Here is a 17,599-nt window from a genome sequence, read left to right on the forward strand (position 1 = left end):
ACAGGAACCCAAAATTATGTGGCTAAATAGCTGATGCCCACATCTTGATATATGAAAGTTTTATTCTAGTTCTGGAAAGCAGTGGAATTAACTCAGATTTGAACAATGAAGAATGTGAAGCAGTTTCACCTCTAGCCTTGCTCCTCTTATTGGTTAAATACATATTTGATTTTACCTATATTTAGTAAACCCCTTTCCAAAACCCCTTTCTATGTTTCTTAGCCTTTGCTTCTTTTCTATTCCTGTTGTGTTCATTAGGCCAACCAATCTCCTTCTCTCCCACCTTGTTCTGTCCCTTTTTGTTGAGGCCCACCTTCCCATGACCTCCTATCTGCTCCAGAACTTCCAGTAAAGATTTTGCAAGCACATCAGTGCTGCCTCAGCGAACATTCCTTTACATAAATTTTCAATTGTTAATAATGAATATTTCACACCCATCTCAAGAATTATCTGGCAAATGAAGCTGGGAGAGCACTGCAGTATTTACAAGAGTTAGGATCTAGTGTACTCCAATTGGATCAAAACTTCAGTAGTGTCCTTTTTGCAGGCCAAGATTCAGTATGGAAAGACCACTTCTTTCTTGTTCCCTTATTCTTCTCCAAATTGACCACAGGAAGACCGACTGCATCCAGAATCTGTTCCATGAAGCACACTTCCAAAATTCCATCTTTGACGTTTCTGTTCCAATGATGTAAGAGGTCCTAGCAAAGGGAGCAGAATCCAACTCTGGTTTCCCCCTTTTTTTCATTAGGATAAACAAAATGTCTATTGCTCCATAACAGTTACATTATGGACAATTAAAGCAAGTTGGAAGCTCTCCAGAAGAAATATCAAGTTTCTTCTCCAGATTCCTCTAGGAGAAATGCTCTCCTCAGAGATGTTTTGGGACTTGTAAGGAAGAACTATGCTAGTGGGAAAGTAAATGGTGTGTGTGTCTTCATTTAGTTCATGTCTCCACTATAAAGAGCCTATCAAGAAGGTCATGTACACTACAGCATTGTTATTTCATAAACAAAACAAAAAGAACAGGAGGTGTAATCCACTGAGTCCAAGGGCACACAGTAGACACAATCCACTATGTCCAAGGGGAGACTTTCCATGTAAACAAATTGCTTCAAATTCCCAAGGTGCCCTTAAAGAAGCCTTTTCCTTTGCAAGACAGCCTTAAAACTTGACTTTTTAATCTATTCCTGGACAGCAAATCTGCCTCTGCATCAGAAGAGCCAACTAGTGAACTAATGTTTGGCCAAGACCCAGGTGTGTTCTTCACCCAAAAGCCCTTGCTATACAAGCATTTCTAAAGGCTTATGGGAGTTAATTGTTACAGGATGAGCATGAATTAATGGATTGGGGCCACGCCTCTGGAAATTAACCAAGCTGAAACCAACTCAGAGAGTTTTGCAAAGGCAGCGTGAATTACACTGGGAGGTGCTGTTTTTGTTTTTTTGTGTGGCACCAGGTTTGGGTTCTCTTTGGAGTCCACTCCCTCCCAAAGTTTTCAAATTACAATGGTGGTCAGGGGAATATGGGGAAGTTAGGGGTGAGGTAAAAGGAAAGAGCAAAGGAGCATGATTAGGTTAAGTCTTGACAAACCAGCACATACACAAAAGATGTTTTTGCTCAGAAAAATACAATAAAATCATCATGCAGATATAATGCTTAAATCTCCTCTTCTCCAACTGCGGGTATACTTTGTAATCACTCCAAGTCTGAAAATAATGGCAGGAAAGGGGTGGATATGAAAGCAAAGGGAAAATATTGTTTCCCTGTTATCTCCCCTTTGTCCTCCTATCCCCTGCTGAAACGATCCCAACTTGTGCAAACTTTACCCACAGACTAAGGCTTTCATTGTAGGGCATAAAAAGGGTATGGATCGCTTGTGCCCTATAAATGTCCATCTTCTGGAAGATGCTGGGCTATGGTCCCAATACCATTTTTCCCCCTGAATCTCAAATTCTATTCCTTTTCAGAGGGGGATCAGCAAAACTGAAATCAGTTAACAAAAGAAAAAAGAAATCCCGATCTCTTACAAATATTGTTATGCCACAGTAGGGATTATAAGATGACAGACAGAGGCTGGAGTGAAGCAGTATAAGTGGAAAAGAGGGTTTGTTTGCACCATTAATCCACCACTCTTTACCCTGATTCCGAGTCAAAAGGCAAATTATCTCACTGCCTAAGGATTGCAAAAATCTATCTGGGATGGCATTTATGTTCCTTTTATTAGAAGAAATGAAAGAATTTCTAATTGTTCCATTTCTACAGTAAAAGCTTTCATTTCTGGGGGGAAAACACTCAGGAATATTTTCTCAACCCACTCAAATATGAATAGCATCCTGGATTCTAAGATAGATTTGAACAATCCTATGGCACTGGGATGACCTAGGACTCATATTCTAACTCTACATGAGTCAGTGCTCCTCAGCAACCCAGAAAATCCATCACACATCCTTTGCCACAGCTGAAATATGTCCTTCTGGACAACCTTACTTCCACTTCTCCATCTCCTATTCCCTCCAGTGCTTTTTGGGAGTCATAAACTGTGCTTGGTCCTGCTCTTATGTCAATCTGGGCTCAGGCAAGCATGGAAGAAATATGCAGCTGCAGGGAAGATATCCCACTTACTTTAGGATGGGACCATGTGATGTCCTACAGTCCTAGTGTGCTTGCCTACAACCAACCCATTCAAGGTACTGAAAAGAATCCCCTAGTCTGTGATCAATGTGTGACCAAACAGCACACAATACAGGAACATGCTGGCATGCAAAAAGGCTGTGAAAAATGTCATCAATTTCTTAATAAATTCACTGAGACCAGAATGGATGTTAGTATCCTTCCAAACACTTGCCTCCTGAATTTTCAATGAATCCTAACATACTCTTTTTATTTAGGATTCAACAAGTTTCTCTCACAGCCCATGTTTCTAGTATTTCCCCTCAAAGTATTCATGTGTGGGATCCCAAATAGACTTCAAAAATATATATTCCAGACATTTATCCTAGAATACTACAAAGGATTTACTTTTAGGGTTCATCTTACTGACAGAAAGGACAGCTGGATCCCATATAAGCCTCAGCTCCTAGGATTTGTTTCTTTGGAGTCCATCGCTATGATCTACTTTCACTTCACAAAACGTGTTTCTCAGGGTCCTTCTTTGGATTCCTCAAAATATCACAAGAATTCCTTTCTGGGATCACACTCCTCACTTGGTTTCATTACAAATGAATCCCTGAGATTTAATATAAACCAACAAAAGGCTGGCATTTCCATTTTTGAACTAAGTTTTCTGTCTTCACTGTTTGGGTAAAGAGAAGGGTCCTCTCCTGGTTGCTGAAGCACAGTGTCTACCAGAAGTGAGGCTAGGATGAAGGAAAGGTATCTGCTCCCAACCACTCAGGAACAGTGGCTCTTCAACTTCTTACTGTTTTCAGGAAGGAAGTTTCCCAAGAAAGGATGTGAATCCCCTTTCCCATGTACACTACACTGTTAGCTTCTTGGTTTACTTCCCCGTGTCACCCAGGATCACATATTATTCCTACTATCTTTCTTCAGGGAGCAATTGGGCAGAGGAAATCTTGCAAGATAAAGACAGACTAGTTCTGACTGCAAGGCACACATCCATCCTCAGTTTGAGTGTGCAATGTAGGGAAGCATAATATTTCTTTTCTTGCAATGAAAAGGAAGTGGGTCAATTTGGAGTCTTGAATCTAGAATGTCTTCTTCTAAGAGGGCAATATTACCAACCATAAATACTTTGAGAAGTGTTTTCTCCTGTGAAAGTCCTTGCCCAGGGTGGTTAATCATTGAAAACAAATAGCTAATGGATTCCGTGGCTGTAGCCGCTTGTGCTTTGTTGGTGTGTTCTGAGATAGGCCAGCACCAGGGGAGAAAGATAATCTACTAGTGATGTATGTTTGTTGCACCTATGAATTCTTGTTGCAAGGCAGAGGTGTGAGCAGTGGAAAAAGGATATGCCATATCTGTTGTCATGGTAAAGTTTATCAAATCAGAGATAAAAGGCTATAGAAACATTTAGAAACATGACACCTCTTTTCTCTTCATACAAGAAAATATCATTTTGATACCATAGAAATCAATGGGATAAGTTAGCCATGATTTAAGTCCCCCATGAATTCATTGGAGCCAAGTGCAGCTTATCTAAACCAGATTTTACTCCAATCTATTCCTAGTAAAATACTTAATAATTTCATTTTTTATAATAAAGCAGAGCACCACAGAATGGTACTCTCTAGATAGGAACATGAATGCGTCAGAATGTATGTATACATCCACATCCACATTTACTTATCTGTGCCAACTCCTTAATTAATCAATATTAACTATGGTGATGAAGTTCTCTTGAGAACAACTGAATAACTCAACTCATCCCTTCACCAATGGTTTTGAACCATTTTTGAATATAAGGAAATATAGTGGCCAGAACTTTAATACAGCAGCTGCAAAAAACAAACAACTAAGTCATGGAGAAGAAATGACATCAGCAAGATGGTAGGAAAATGGACGAACCTGGTCTGACAACCAATGCAATCAATTGGTATCTATGCCTTCATCCCATCCATGTGCTATTTGGATGCTCTGTTGGCAAGTCTGTTAATCCACTATGCATTACCTTGTGTAGCTTAACCACTGAATGTTTTCTTGAAAAATTCCATTCTTTTTCTTTTTCCCAGGGCAATCCTTCATTTTTCTGTTGCAAGATCATCCCAAGCTGACTCCTCCCAGCCCCTGCAGCATTCTATGGTTTTCAACCTTGTTACCATATAGGTCCAATTCTAGCATTGAGGTGTAATGTTTTTCTCATGGAATGTCATGGATCACAGCCAGTTATTTTCAGGGAACGAGCCAAGATGGACCCGATCCTGTAAGGGAGCACAGTATATCCTGGGAAGGAGTTGTGTGCTATTCCCCAAGTCCATAGGCTGAGGTTTGTTTGGAGTTAGAACCCCTTGAGATTTTAAGAGGGGTTGCAGCTCCTGCTCTCCTCTCAAACTCTTATTTTGGCAACCACTCTTGGCCAGGGCCAGCACTGTATAATTCACTTTTCTTGGAAGACAACTGAAATTCTACTGAAATATGGGGATACTCCTTGAGAACGAATGTTCTCTCCCTTCCTGATAAACAATGAAGGGCGTAGAAAATACAGAGACTCTGTAATATATCTGCTTCATCTCCTACTTCTTTCCTCAATGAAGGAAAAATTACATCCTGCATCAGCCTACAGTTAATTGACAATCCTGAGCATGTGAGGATAGGCAAAGAAAGCTTTAGATGTTGTTCTTGCTTTGCATGCACAAATCTCAACAAAGACTGACGGAATAGAGAGCACAGAAGATCCTGAGTGAAACCTTAATGCGTGTTACATCTTTGACTTGACTTTGGGATCTTTTAAAGATTGCCATAAATGCACAAGCATCAGTGACTTGAATCCCAATATAGTTATGCTTCAAATATGTGCACTTGGTCATGACTAACTCTGGATTCAACCTACTCCATGATCAGTGCTACTCCATGATAAGTGCTAATGCAGCTGAGGTAATATTTCAGTAGCCTATCCATGTTGAGAGTATGTAGACCTTTCCCCAGAGGTCAAGCATGCCTACTCGCAGGAGAGGGATGAATGCACATTTGCTACACAAATGCCCCCCAAACACAAAATTAGGTGACTGAAATGCTACTCCAGCTTTATGTGAACCTCAGAAAACTATCTCCCATGCACTAGGGCATTGTTTGAAAGAATCCTGGCAAGCACAGGAAAGAAAGGGAAGGATATAGAAGCAGAGTGATCACTCTCCCCTTCACTTTTATCAGGGAATGAGTAAAACCACTTCCATTTTTGGGGGGAACAAAATAAAAGTAACCAAAAAATGATGGTTAGTGTCTTAGTCTATGCCTGGTAAGCATCCCTCCCCTCTTGCCTCTGCTACCTACAAGTCCAGTAGCTCCTCTAACAGTCTTCCCCTTCTCTTCACCACAGAATAAAAGGAAAAGTCTCCTCCCCACCATCTGAAGGAGTAACAGTGGTCTCTGTAACACAAGAGAGACACTTCATTTCATTTGTTTTTTTTTCCTGTTGGTTTTTTTTTTGTAAACTTTAAGAAATGGTTTCAGTTTCTTTTGTCAGATTTTTGTTCCACAGTCAGGTGGGGGGAGGGTGTTAATTTATTTGTACGGTCGATTTATCTTCCTTTTAATGAGGGAGTCACAACTTTTGTTGAGCAGATACACCTTTCCAATAATCCAAGATATCATGCAGATCTTCATCCTTGGCAAACTGGACTTTCTTTCTCAGGGCATGACCAGCTGCCATATAGACCTCCTCCCGGTGGTGCTTCTTGTAAGGTCGGAAACGCTCCCAGATCTTATGGGTGCTCTCGGAAGAGTACTCTGGGCTGGAGGAATAGCCCGAGAAGTAGTGTCTAGGTGAGAGCTGAGAATATGTAGAGTCCCGCTTGGAACGGGAGAGCGGCTTAAGAAAGGACACCCGTTGGCTTAAAGTGTCACCACTCTCTTCATAGTAGAGGGCTGGGAAGGAATGCCGGTGTTCACTGCAGTGGTAGGAAGGTTTCACTTCTAAATGGTGGATGGCACCTGGGGACACAAGGGGAAGACGATCCAAAGGACTGTTGAGTGGACTTCCTTTCTCAATATACTTGGAATCTGCTTTGCTCAATGGAGGATGATCAGGTACATCCAGACTGAAAACCTTAGCACTTTTGATGGAGCCACTGGATGAGACACTGCAAGTTTTTCTTGCCACAGCAGCATCTGCACTAAGCTGGCGCTGCAGGGGATGGTGGGAACTCTCCTTATATGGTGGAGAGAGAAAACTTGGTCGCTCCAACCCAGCAGAAGAACTGGCTGGTATGGACTGGCATTCAAAAGCCATATCAGAATCAACACCACCCCCTCCTCCCAAGAAGGAAGCCGAGTCCAGCTTCAGGGCATCAATGCAATTGTTGATTATCTGATTCACTTTGTCTACTTCCTTGGCAATTGTTGAGATTTCAGCTGCTGAACCTTGGCCATTATCCAGTTCATGCAGATCATCATCCCGCTGTGACCTGTCCAGCCCATCCCCACCACCGGTCCTAACCTCAATGTAATTGCCTTTTGTGGTGACCTTGGGAGTTTCCATGCCTGTATCCATAGATTTGGATGAAGGCAACTTCTCTCCAATCATGGATGGAAGAGATGACATCCGTGAGACAGGAATGACTGGTGGTTCTCCCAATTTCTGTGATGGATGTACAATTGAACTGGTATCAATATCTGAACCATAGCGCATCTCCAAAATAGTTTTTTTGACATTGAGAGATTTTTGTTTTTCCTCTTTCATCCTACGCTTCCTCAAGCAATAATAGACAATGCCAAGAATAATAACCATCCCAAAAAGGCAGCCTAATATGGTCATGATATAGTGGGTAGTGGTGGAGGTACTGGGTATTGGCTCTTCCCTCCCTTTACTCCTTGTGGCAAATGAGAGGCAAGTGTGGTTATAACGTTTGGAGTTACGGATTGAAGCAACACAGAATGTATAATCTGTGTGAGCCTTCAAGTGGGTGAGAGTGACTGATTCCTTCTTTTTCTTTAGTGTCATTACATCAGATATATAGCTGTTATTGTACTGAACCAGAACATACATCTTGCTAAAAGGGAATGGAATGGTCACCACTAAAACAGCTGCATTGATGGATACATGCTGGAGCTTTATGCTGGGGTTAGAGGAAGAATCAGTGGTGGAAGACGCTGGAGGTTCAACAGAGAGGAAATCACCTGGGCTAATGCCTGAGTTTTCAGCATTGTCATCTGGATCCCTCTGAGGATCTGTTATGAACTGTGTAGGTCTGATCCTGGAGATGGGTGGAAAGGTTCCATCCCCACACATTGACTTGAAAATTGTGATGGCATTGCGGCTGTGGTGTGGCCGAGGCATCAGAAGTGGATAACCAGCAAACTCCCGGGGAGTCTCACACTGCAGGCGATCATAGTTTTTTGTGACATTGTTGAAGGCTACCAACCACATGAGGAAGCCATAGAGGTTGCAGTCACAGTTGAAGGGGTTCCCAGCTAGCTCACATACCATCAGGTTGTTCAGGCTGGTGAAGGTGCTTCCATCTAGCCGGCTGAGACGGTTGGAAGATAGGTCGATACTGATGAGGCTAGGGCATTCCATGAAAGCATTGGGGGTAACCACCTCAATCAGATTGTGCTGCACAAAGAGGAACTGGAGCCGGCCCATGCCACGCAGCATGCCCTCAGTCAGATTGGTGAGCTTATTGTAGCCCAGCTGCAGCACCTGCAAATTTGTCTGGCCCATGAAAGCTCCATCCTCAATGTAGGAAATCTCATTTTTTGTTAGATTCAGATCTGTCAAATTACCAAAGCGGTTCAGAGAGGAGTAGAGCACCACCTTAAGTTTGTTCTCATTCAGCCTCAGGTCATGCACAGTGCTGTTGATATGCTGGGGAATAGTTTCATAGGGTGGTTGATTCTGGCTGCAGATAGCGAGCCAAACATAGCCTTTGTCTCCTTCGATCAGCCAGCAGTCACAGTGGACTATCCCAGGAGCAAAAATAAAGAGCAGGGTGGCCACCCCGAATCCCAGATGGAGCATGATGGGCTTACAGTGCCCCCTGTAGGCAAAAAGGAGCAAACTCACAGCCAAAATTAAGAGTGGGGGAGTCAAAACAAATGCCCTTGAAGTTCAACAATTGAAGGGCATGGACATCCCAGTTCTGTCATCTTATGTGCCTAGTTTCATAGACAGGTGTCAATGAAACAGAATTGGCTCTTGAGGTCAATCAAGATAAATGCTGAACTCCAAGAGGGAAATATATTTGTGTGCAAGTATATTCTCAAAGCCAAACAAAAGCCAAATGTTCAACAACAAATCTTCTTTGTCTGATTCCTCTATACCCTCCTTTCAAAAACAGCATGATGTGATTAAATGTTCAAGGCAGAGCTGCCCTGGTGTCAGGAACGTTTCTGGCTGGATGCAGCTGCTTCCTCCACTTTCTCTCACAGTCCTCTTCAAAGGGCTTCAGAACTTCACATCAAATTTGTTTTAAAAGAAAGTAAGGAAGAGAGGAGTAGAAAGTAGGAAGGGAAAGGGAGGGAGGGAGGGAGGGCGGGAGAGAGGGGAAGAAAAAGGGAGAAGGGAAGAGATAAATCCATCTGTCGCTGAAATCTGGAAAGGAAACACACAAGAAATAAAGGTTATCAATTAAAGGGAAAGCTTTGAAACATCAAAAAAAAAAAAAAAGGCAACTAGATTTCTTAGCCCCAAGAGGCTAGGGAGAAATGGAGTGGAAAGCAATGAAGGCAGAAAAAGGGGGTAAATGGAATTAATAGTCTACTGTGTTGATAAGCTTTAGCAAAAGGAATCCTGATAACATAACTGTGCATACCACCCATAGCCAAGGTGTCCTCCAGTTCCAAGGTGTAATAGAGAGACAATTCAGAGAGAACATGGACTGTGGAAATATGTGAGAAGGCGAAAAATGGGATCTAGAGTTATATTTTGAGTGCTTGATTTGTCAACTTCCTCTGACAAGGATTTTCAGCTGCCCCTGAAAAGAAACATCTCTGCTGCATCTCTCAGTTGTGTACTTGTGCAGACACAGTCACACACACACACACACAATATATATATACACACACACACGCAATATATATATATCAGTCTCCTATCTATTTTCCTCTTTGACGCACACAGATAAACAATTCATTTGTTGTATAACTGCTCTCGTTCTAAAAATAATTATCTCACTTTAACAGACACCGGTGTGCATGTGTGTGGCGGGGGTGGGGGGTGGGGAGATGTTGCTGGTTAGTGTAGACTATAGAGAAGCAGGACCTTAATTGGTAGAGAGGAACGTATAGCTGTGATGGTCACAGCAGGACTGGATGCACACTGAGGCGGAGAGTAGATGTGTTAACACAGACAATTAGTTATCCTTCGGGCTAACCTTCCCCTTCAAAGGAAAGACTAACACTGTCATTAATGAGTGAATGCTTTATCCATGTGAACTACAGAAGTGTTTCCTCACTCATTAGCTTCGGGCTGTGTGTACTTTCATACTTTTATGTACGTTCATACTTTAGTGACAATCAACCCACAGGAAGTGTAGAATGCTGGTGCTACATTTGACATATGGAAGGCCTAAAAATTTTGTTTTAATCAAACAAACAAACAACATTCTACGAGATGCAGAAATAAATTGCAATTTACACAGATCAGAAATGGTCATCCATGAGGTTCACAAGATATAGGTGGAGAAGGGATGGATGGATGGATAGAATCCTGATATCCACCAACTGGAACATAGAGACTCATCATGGAAAATGGTGAACTGTAAATATATAGGGATTTGTTTTTAATGGAGAAACTTTAGCTCCTAACACATTTTTTTTCACCGAAAACCTTTATTTTAGCTTTCTTGATTTCAATTGCCCTGTTTTATGAAGTTGTGGTGAAACCTTTTAGCTATCATAATATATTCCTGAGTCAGAGTTCCTTGCTGTGATATTACATATTCCTATAAACTAACCAGAAAACTCAATATATCTACTTCCATCTCTGGTTCAAGCAGAGCATAGTAAGAGTTGGGAGAGAAATGCAGGATTTGAGCAGGATTCATTCTTAGTTTTTGCTGCTTTGCTATTCTGTCTTTTTCATATCACATAATTTAAGTTCATTTGCTGAAGAACTTTGATTTCTCTTTCCATCAGTATGGAGCACACATGCATGCCATGATATTTTTGTCTATAACTTCATACCAGGCCTGTAACAAAAATGCTATCAATACAAAAACAATTCTAGACCAAACTTATTTTGGAGGGGGGGGGAGATATCTTCTCTATTTTTTTTCAATTTGTAATATTTTTAAAGAAAATTCAACTATCATGTCTTTAAAATGCCATATTCCTTGAGTTTAATTTAAACATAGATGCAGGTAAATGCTTGACTTACAACCACAACTGGGCTCAAAATTTATGTTGCCTAGTAAGGCATTTGTTAAGGGACCTTTCCCCCATTTTACAACCTTTCTTGCCACAGTTAAGTGTTTCACTGTAGTTGTTAAGTAAGTAATATAGTTATTAAGTGAATCTGGCTTCCTCATTGACTTTGCTTGTCAGAAGATCATAAAAGGTGATCATTTAACTCCGGGACACTGCAATTGTCATAAATATGAGTCAGATGACAAGCATATTAATTTTGATCACATGACTATGGGGATGTTGCAATGGTCGTAAGTGTAGAAAATGGTCATAAGTCAATTTTTCAGGGCTGCTTTTTACTTTGAATGGTCACTAAATGAACTGTTCTATGTCAAGGACTACCTGTACTTCTTCAAATATCTTTATGAGCTTTCAGAAAATTTCCTTTATCCCCCTTTTAGATCAAGATCCAATGCTGTTCTATCCTTTTCCAGCCTGGACTTTTAACTGGTTCCAGTCAAAACTTTCCGCAATTCTTCTCCTTCTTCACATTTTTTTTAATCTCCTCACCAAGTTTCTGTAGCAGTGCTTGAATTCTCATTCCATTCTTTTTTGACCTTCCCAAAGAATGTGAATGTGTTCTAACCTAGGCTCCCTTAACAAACATGAAGCAGAGTCTTGGTCCCAGCAAAACCTCTTTTATTTACGCGACTGTGGATTTCTTTCATTCAGTCAGCAAGTCTTTCAGAAGAATATTTATCAATATGAATCTTATCTTACTTGGTGAGCTGCCAGATAACTAGTTTCCAAATGCAAGACAAGGCAACACTTGGCAGAGAGTCTCTTATAGTCTCTTATAGTCACTTATTGAGTCTCTTATAGTCACAAACAGAACTTTCCACTCTTGAAATGACTGAAGCAACGAATTGTTTCCTGCAAAAGCCCACTCCCTGTTTGCTCCCCTTTTGTTTCCCATGGAAGGGGCCAATCACCTCCAAGGTGTGGCTTTACTCCCAAGTCGACCCTGCTTTCTTAGTTGTTCTTGTCTTCTGGCACCTCTGCGCATGCGCATTCTGGGAACAGGCTCCAGCTATTCCTCTGTCTCACTGCTGTCTAGCTCCCTCTCTGCCTCCGATGCAGAGCCCTCATCTGAGCTTCCCTCAGCCCCCAGGACTCGTCCATGTTCCTCCCCAACCTCCTCACTGTCCGTCTCTGCTGCCAGCTCTGCTGGCCTCCGGCGGGCCACAACAGAAAAGTCATTAGACTTACTTCCCATTAAAAACACATATACACAAACGCAGACATATAAAAGCTGGTTTTTAAAAATTGTAATCTTATTTTCAAATAGGGTTAGACAACTAAGAAGCGTATTCTTTCATTATAGACAGTGCACATGAGACACACTGCCTCAACAGAAGCATTCTGCCTGCATGAGAGGAAAGATAAACTCCCCTTTGAAGAAAGTGTATTCTTCAACTGTTTTCTAAGTATTTGCATTTATGAAAATAACTTTTGGAAAATATTCTACTTTCTTAGTCAGAGACACCTTTTAGCTCATTACATTTTAAAAACAATTCACTGATCAAATATTTTTTTAATCATCATAAGATCTAGGACTATTGGATCAGATTTACAGAGTGCCTTAAAATGCATGAGGTTGTGATCATAACACAGGGGAGGCCCAGCAGTCTTTAGGATAAATTGGTGAAAAGCAAAATTAAAAGTCACCATCTGATGCCGGTCTGGTGAATATGAATAAATGAACAATATTTACAAAGAAGAGAGATGAAAAGTAGAGTTTCCCCAAGTTTCTTTATTGATATGGGAAGTCTTTAACTTGCTTATAAATATCAGGTGTTAAAGGTGATCAGTAAGATGGCCAGGTTTGCTAAAGAAACTAAAACATTCAGTGCAATAGAATGGATTTGTTCCATCAGTGGGGTGAACAGGCTAATTAAACATGACAAATATGGAATAATGTATAATGGATCTGTATAGGTCTGTCTGTCTGTGTGTCTGTGTATATGTACATGTGAACGCATGCCTTTGAATCAACCTTGATTCCTGATGACTGTCTGAACAAGTTCCTGCAGTTTTGTGGACAAGATTTCAGTTGTTTTCCATTGCCTGCTTCCTAGGATGCAGAGATTGACTGGCCCCAAGTTCACCCAAGTTCACCAAGATGGGACTAGAATGCATGATCACCCAGTTTCTAGCCTTCTGCCTTAGTCATTGCACTAAACTGATGCTGGCTCTCTTCCTCGTTCTCTTTCTGGTCTCAATTGGTCATTACTACAAATAAAAAAAGGAAAAAAATCCTGGAATTGTGAATAGTGTAATGCGCATGTCAACCCAGTATGTAAGAGAAAAGAAACAAAGCAAATTTAGTGCTAGAAATACACCTTTACTACACAGTGCATTTTTAAACCATGGAATTCATTGCTACCAAAGATCTGATTAGCCAATTATTTAAATTTAATAGTGAGTGTAGCTATCAAAGGGTTGATGAGTATATAACATCTTCATGTTCCTAGGCACCAAACTATTTGCTAAAAACAACTGGAAGAGTGCCATTACCCTCTTGTCTTGTTTATGAGCTTTTTGGATGCTTTTGGTTGCCATTGTGTGACTCAGAATGTTGACCTTGATTTGTATTTGTGTTGATCCAGCTGAATTTTTTCTGCTATTCTTCTTTAACTACCTATTCTAGGTCTTTGTTCTTAGAAAGTCGTGAATCTAAACAAATATGGTGGCTTCCAGGTAAGGATAGATGGTGGGTTAAGGTAGAACAATTACAAATGAGAGTATTTCACCAGATTTATTGCAGACATGTTTGAAGATTTGCAAAAAGATGACCGAAGTGTGAACAACTCTACAATGAAGGACATCACTGGCCTGAACCAGTTTCCAGATGATGAAAATGTCTGCAGAGATAAGAAGAGATGGCCTCTTGCACTCTGGAAGAGCTTCTTGCAAGGAGATCATGGGAACTGAGACTCTTGTAGTCAATTGTCAGCTGAACAAATTGGGAACTGAGAGATTTATAACATGTCCTTAATTGCTGTGGACCTTAATGGACATTTGACCAGCTTTCTTAAAGATCTTTGGACTTAATTACATTAGGAGAAATAAAGTATTCTAAATGGTAGTGAAGATCAAAGATTGGATACCTTCTTTTTGAAATTAAGAAGAGGGGGGGGAGATACTATTTAAAGCCTTTTAATTTAAAAGCAAAAGGCTTAACAAGATTGTGATCCAAGAAAGTTTTAAATGGATTATGAAGACAGTGATTTTTTTTTAAAAAAAAAAACATTTTTTTCCTGACAAAGTGCCTTTAAAAATAGCAAAATTAATTAGACTAACAGACCGGACCTTTGCAGGAATGCTGATTGTTTATTTTTAAGAACAGTAGTTAATTAGTGGATTTTACAAAACAAAAAAATAAGGATAATATGAGCTAAACTATGAGACTATAAGTATGGAGAGCTAATTGGGACTAAAGTGTTACAAGATAGAATGAAGCAAAATAGGGGGAAAACCCAGAAGCCTACCTCTCACCAAAGTAATCAACATACTTCCACTTTCTGACAATGGTCGCTGCAAGAAAAGCTGCTAAATTAGGTGAAAGACGCAGGGTCTCACTAGAACAGTGGTTCTCAACCTTCCCAATGCCGCGACCCTTTAATACAGTTCCTCATGTTGTGGTGACCCCCAACCGTAAAATTGGTGCCTTCATTCCTAAGACCATCGAAAATATGTGTTTTCCGATGGTCTTAGGTGACCCCTGTGAAAGGGGCTTTCGACCCCCCAAAGGGGTCCTGACCCACAGGTTGAGAATCACTGCACTAGAACAATGACAAATGAGAGTATTTCACCAGATTTATTGCAGAAATGTTTGAAGATTTGCAAAAAGATGACCGAAGTGGCTAAAAGGATATAGAAGGAGAATTTGCAGGAATAAAAAAGAGCCAAAAAGTATTAATCATCTATAGGACAACTGGTTGGAGATTTGAAGCAAATTACTGACAAAGTGGAAGTTTTGGAAAGTAAGACAGAAGTTATAAACAGAGGGATGGAGAAAGAAAAAATAATATTATTGAAACGGCGAAAAAATAATTTTCTTAAGCTTTAAAGCAATTAGACACAAGAAGATATCAGAGAAAATATTGTAAAGTCTCTAATTTCATGGATTTGGAGGATGGATGACCCTGACACAGAGATTATTAACGTATATAGGATTAATACACATTTTTCAAAATTAAAAATTGCCCAAGCACTTTGTCAGGAAAAAGACAAGACATCAAGTTATTATAATGATAGATAATAGAGATGTAATTGTATTTAAGGAAATTTCAAATTGAATGCTACACAGAGTATTTTTTCTGACAGACAAAATTAAACAGAAAAAAATGACATTTAGATAACTTGAAAGGGGGGACCAAACCACAGAGATTTAGATTGAAAATTTAAAAAAAGAACTGCCATGTTAAATAATATATTTAGTTATAATACACAGTTGGATGACTGGGAAAATATGAGATTAAAAGGGTGGAAATTTACATTGTATTATGTTCTTTGTACCTTTTTTCTTTCTTTTTCTCTTTTTTTCTTGTTTTCCTAAAAAAAATTGCTTTCTCTTTGATTCCCCCCCCTTTTTTCATCCTTATTTTGTATTAGTTTTAATCTCCTCTTTTAAAAGTTTCAATAAAAATCATATAAAAATGATATGAGGGCATTTACCACAATTTTGTTTCTAGAATAAGTCCATTCTTTATTGCTTCCCCTGGGTTTCCATGGACATCTCTATTGCTGCTAATTGTTAGATAAAAAATGTATTGCATCATCAACAATGTGTGAGCAGCAGAATCCACAAAGTAAGGATGCCCAAGGGCACAATCAAGTTACTCTCTAAAGTGTTTATAGTAGTCCTGTGTATTTGATTGAGAGTCACATGATCTAGGATAATGATACAGTGCTGGCATATTTTCTAAGGAACCATTTGAATGATGCCTAGAGGGAATGTCATTTAAAATATTCCAGAGAGACTGCAAAACTGAATGAACATAAACAGAAAAGGGGAAATATTGTTTCAATCAAGTAAAGGCATTACACAATGTGAATAATGCTGGTTTTCCCTTGTTCATTCCACACTGTGAAATATTGCTGTAATTTGTAAAATGTATATGCAACATATTAATACAGAGATGTACATCCCATTTATGAGCAGATGCCCTCAAAAAATCTTGCCTTTATTTAAAATTGGTTAATGTTCTTAATTTAAAAAGGTAGGTTAAGAAACAAAGTTTAGGAACAGAGGAAGGTGTAATGAACATTAGGCTGGAAAACAATGAGATTTAGAATACTGTTCAACTAGATCTTGTCTTGTACAAATGCTGATTATAGGAATATATCACTAATCTAAATTAGGAATATATCACTAATCTGAATTAGGGGAAATTTTAAGAATAAAATGAAGGTATTTATTAATAGCAATCTTATTACATTTACTGGGATTCCTTTGCCTTCATTTATTCCATAGAAGCTTGTCCTAAACTTCTCATAAATAAACAAACAAACAAACACATTCTAATATAATTGTTCAAAGGGTAAAAATAGGACAAAGAAAAAAGGTCTGAAAAAGAAGAATGCAAACCTTTCAGGAATTTGACTTAATCTGTGCACAGAGAGATCTGAGCCGATCTGGGTTGCTAAAATTTCTAGGGCATCTGGATTAAAGGATCACAGAGCAAGCTGGAGAAAAAGGCAGTTGCATATTCAATAACCAGGAACAGAGTTGTGGTTGGGGGGGGGAGGAGGAGGAGGAGGAGGAGGAGGAGGAGGAGGAGGAGGAGGAGGAGGAGGAGGAGGAGGAGGAGGAGGAGGAAGCAAAAGAAAACTGTAACAGCAAAAGGCAAAATGATAGCGTTCTGTCACTTGCAATGGAAATGGAGATGCACATTTTTATAGACTCTGCATATGTTAATTTAGGGGCAGATATTCAAAATTGAAATAATTACTTTAATTTCAACAGGTGTGTATTACAATTTAACCTCATGGAAAAGGTTACGACTAGATGTCTTCCGTTCTATATTATAATCTGCTGATCCAGCGCTTGCTGTTGATGGGCAACTAGTGAACATTAAACTGCATCTGGATGGGACAATCTTTCAAGCAGGGGATTAGTGAGTTGATAGTGGTCTACAAAATGGTTTGAAGTCATGTGATTCAATTGTCTGATTGATGCTGAAGGATATGGAGGAGCTGCTGGACCCAAACAGTACTTAATAGGCAGAGACAGAATAACTACAAGAAATGATAAATCTATTAAACAAATACTTCCAGAGTTCTAAGAATAATCACACTTAAAATCTTACTGGCTGTCTAATTTTTTTTTTATTTGTCCATGTAGTTCGTCTTTCAAGTAACATTCTTTTTTTGTTTCATTTGGTTTAAGGTTTCTTGTTTTCACTCCTTTATTATATTTGCAGCTGTTTTCTATGAACCTTTTATTCGTTATGTACTTTATCCAGTTTTTAACCTTTCACACTGATCTACATTTAAAAAAGTAAAATACTCTGGCAGGCTCCCTCTCATTAAAATATTCATTTTATCTCCATGGATTTTTTGAGGGTTTTTT

General features: G+C 39.6%; 1 protein-coding gene across 2 annotated transcripts in view; it reads right to left on the reverse strand.

Moving 5' to 3' along the window:
• Nucleotides 1–2,470: 2,470 nt before the first annotated feature.
• Nucleotides 2,471–17,599, reverse strand: part of ELFN2 (extracellular leucine rich repeat and fibronectin type III domain containing 2) — a 162,405-nt gene continuing 147,276 nt past the window's right edge. For both annotated transcript variants that reach the window (XM_087723158.1, XM_087723157.1), the window contains exon 3: nucleotides 2,471–9,208. In XM_087723158.1, coding sequence (XP_087579284.1) covers nucleotides 6,221–8,635 — 2,415 coding nt within the window. In that variant the 5' untranslated portion in view covers nucleotides 8,636–9,208 and the 3' untranslated portion in view covers nucleotides 2,471–6,220. The remainder of the gene's footprint in view (nucleotides 9,209–17,599) is intronic.

The sequence above is a fragment of the Thamnophis sirtalis genome, unplaced genomic scaffold (genome assembly GCF_051295495.1).
Source record: "Thamnophis sirtalis isolate CommonGarterSnake01/CBP01778 unplaced genomic scaffold, rThaSir2_p1.2 scaffold_9, whole genome shotgun sequence".
Taxonomy (NCBI): domain Eukaryota; kingdom Metazoa; phylum Chordata; class Lepidosauria; order Squamata; family Natricidae; genus Thamnophis; species Thamnophis sirtalis.